The sequence below is a fragment of the Galeopterus variegatus genome, unplaced genomic scaffold, assembly GCF_000696425.1.
Source record: "Galeopterus variegatus unplaced genomic scaffold, G_variegatus-3.0.2 Scaffold1325, whole genome shotgun sequence".
NCBI classification, from domain to species: domain Eukaryota; kingdom Metazoa; phylum Chordata; class Mammalia; order Dermoptera; family Cynocephalidae; genus Galeopterus; species Galeopterus variegatus.
In genome coordinates this window covers 85013-86980 of record NW_007727436.1, presented here as the reverse complement: position 1 = coordinate 86980, position 1968 = coordinate 85013, and the positions used below count along the sequence as shown (strand labels likewise).

At 52.2% G+C, this 1968-nt stretch overlaps 1 protein-coding gene across 1 annotated transcript in view; it reads right to left on the bottom strand.

Moving 5' to 3' along the window:
* The window catches only part of PLEK2 (pleckstrin 2), an 18065-nt gene that overhangs the window by 7938 nt on the left and 8159 nt on the right, over positions 1-1968 (bottom strand). The window contains exons 3-4 of the mRNA XM_008576315.1: positions 1699-1863; positions 57-238 (exon numbers count right to left, since the gene is read on the bottom strand). Coding sequence (XP_008574537.1) covers positions 57-238; positions 1699-1863 — 347 coding nt within the window. The remainder of the gene's footprint in view (positions 1-56; positions 239-1698; positions 1864-1968) is intronic.

Here is a 1968-nt window from a genome sequence, read left to right as displayed (position 1 = left end):
CCCCCCCCCCCCACTGCACACAGACAGGGGAGGCTGCAGAAGGGTTGCACACTCACTGCAGGCTGATGTGAGGTGGCAGCTTGAAGGAGTTTTTCAACACACGGAGTTGCTGGACCTTGCCCGGCTGCCCTGCGTGAATAGCCCCTGCTATCTCAAAGGCCCAGGCGTCCCTCTCCTCTCGAGAACAGGTCTCCAGGAAGTACTCCGTGCATGTTTGAGTCTTCAGCTTAATGAGAAGCTGGGGATGAGACAGCCAGTCAGAGCAGCACTCTAAGGCCGAGCAGACAAGAGAATGCCGGGCAGCAAAAATGACGGCCACAGCGCATCTCAGAAGCTGGGTAGCCCAGAGACTGCCTAATGCCTCACCCCACCCCCACTCCTCAGCAGGTGCTCTCTAAAGATTCCCTTGGACACCTCCAGTGACGGGGATTCACGGCCTCATATGGCAGTCTTCCCCTTTTAGACAGATCAGTTGGCGTACAAACTTCTTCCTGAAGATGCTGGTCCTGATGCTGCCTTCTAGAACCACACAGAAGAAGTCTCACTTCCTATGCCAGCCCCTACGCTGAAGTGGAAAATGCTCAGGCTTTAAAGTCAGACTGCTCTGGACACAAACCCCAGCTCTGCCATGTAGCTATGGATGCCCAGGCACATTAGGAACCTCACTGAGCCTCAGATTCTCCATCTGTAATAATAGTTTATTAATGCCTACCTCGAAAGAGCTGTTAGTTATGCTCCCTTTGAGTCTGAGCATCCCCAAGTCTTCACACATTCCTCATATGACATAGTTTAAGCTCCTCCTCAACCAGTTCACCCTCTGCTAAATGTTCTGCACTTGGTCAACATTCCTGTAAAATGACCCATGGAGTGGAACGCGCTGCTTCAGGGAAAGTCTGAGAGGCGCAGCCAGCCTGTGCCCACATTAGCTGTGGGCAGCCAGGGGCGCCGTAGACCCACACACAGTGCAGTGAGCAGAGGGTCTTTTTCATGTAGGCCACTGCTCTATCCTTTAAATGTGCATTTAGCGGTTTGCTGGAACAGCTGTGGGAATGTGCCTCCTGGCCCTGTTAAATGTCATCTGAAGTAGACTGGGTCTACGCTTCTGTTGGAAAACAGAAGTGCTCTGTGAGTACTTCATCCTGAACCTGTTTTCCAAAGTATTAGCTCCCAACTTCTCTCATCTAAACTAATAGCAAAAATGGTGAATAAGACAAGAGAGATGATCCCTTCCTTATGGACCTAGAAATCTTATTAGTGACTGAGCTTAGTTCTTCATTTTAGTCTTCCTAAGAGAGTTTCCATCAGTCCATTCTCTCACTCAGCACCTTCGATGGCTCCCCGTACTCCATCTGGCCCCAGCCATTCTCCCATCACTCCTTTGGTGGATGTCCCCCTGTGGCCGTACTGGCAGCCCTTATCCCCAGAGTCCCTGCCCATCTCTCTCCATGCACACTTCTCCTCACTTTTACTAAAGACATTCTACCCTCCCAGAATGTTGGCCTCTCTCCTCTTTCCATCTTTGATGATGAACGAAGGCCCAAGGTCACATGCCCAGCACATGGTGGAGCCAGGATTTGAATTCAAGTTTTTCAATTACAACTCTGAGTTCTTCTCATTACCCACACCACCTTCCCCAAAGAGGCCACAGGCGGGAAGGGTCTGGGGCAAGAGGAGCTGAGCACTGGGGCCTTTACTTACGGGTCGGTTTTCATATTCCAGACAGGGGCAGGTGATGGTGCAGCCATCCAGGAGGATCTGGCCTTTGGGAGGGGTCACCCTCCGACCCCCCTCAAGCTTGTAGTACAGCAGCGTGTTCTGCTGAAGGACGAACCATCGCACCTTCCAGTTGTGGACAATGTGGCCCTACAGACAGACAGGAAAGCCCTGAGGTGAGGGGGCCGAGGGGAGGACACTGTGTCCAGGGAGAGGTGTCCAGTGGCACAGGCATCCGGACTGTCATGGAAACAA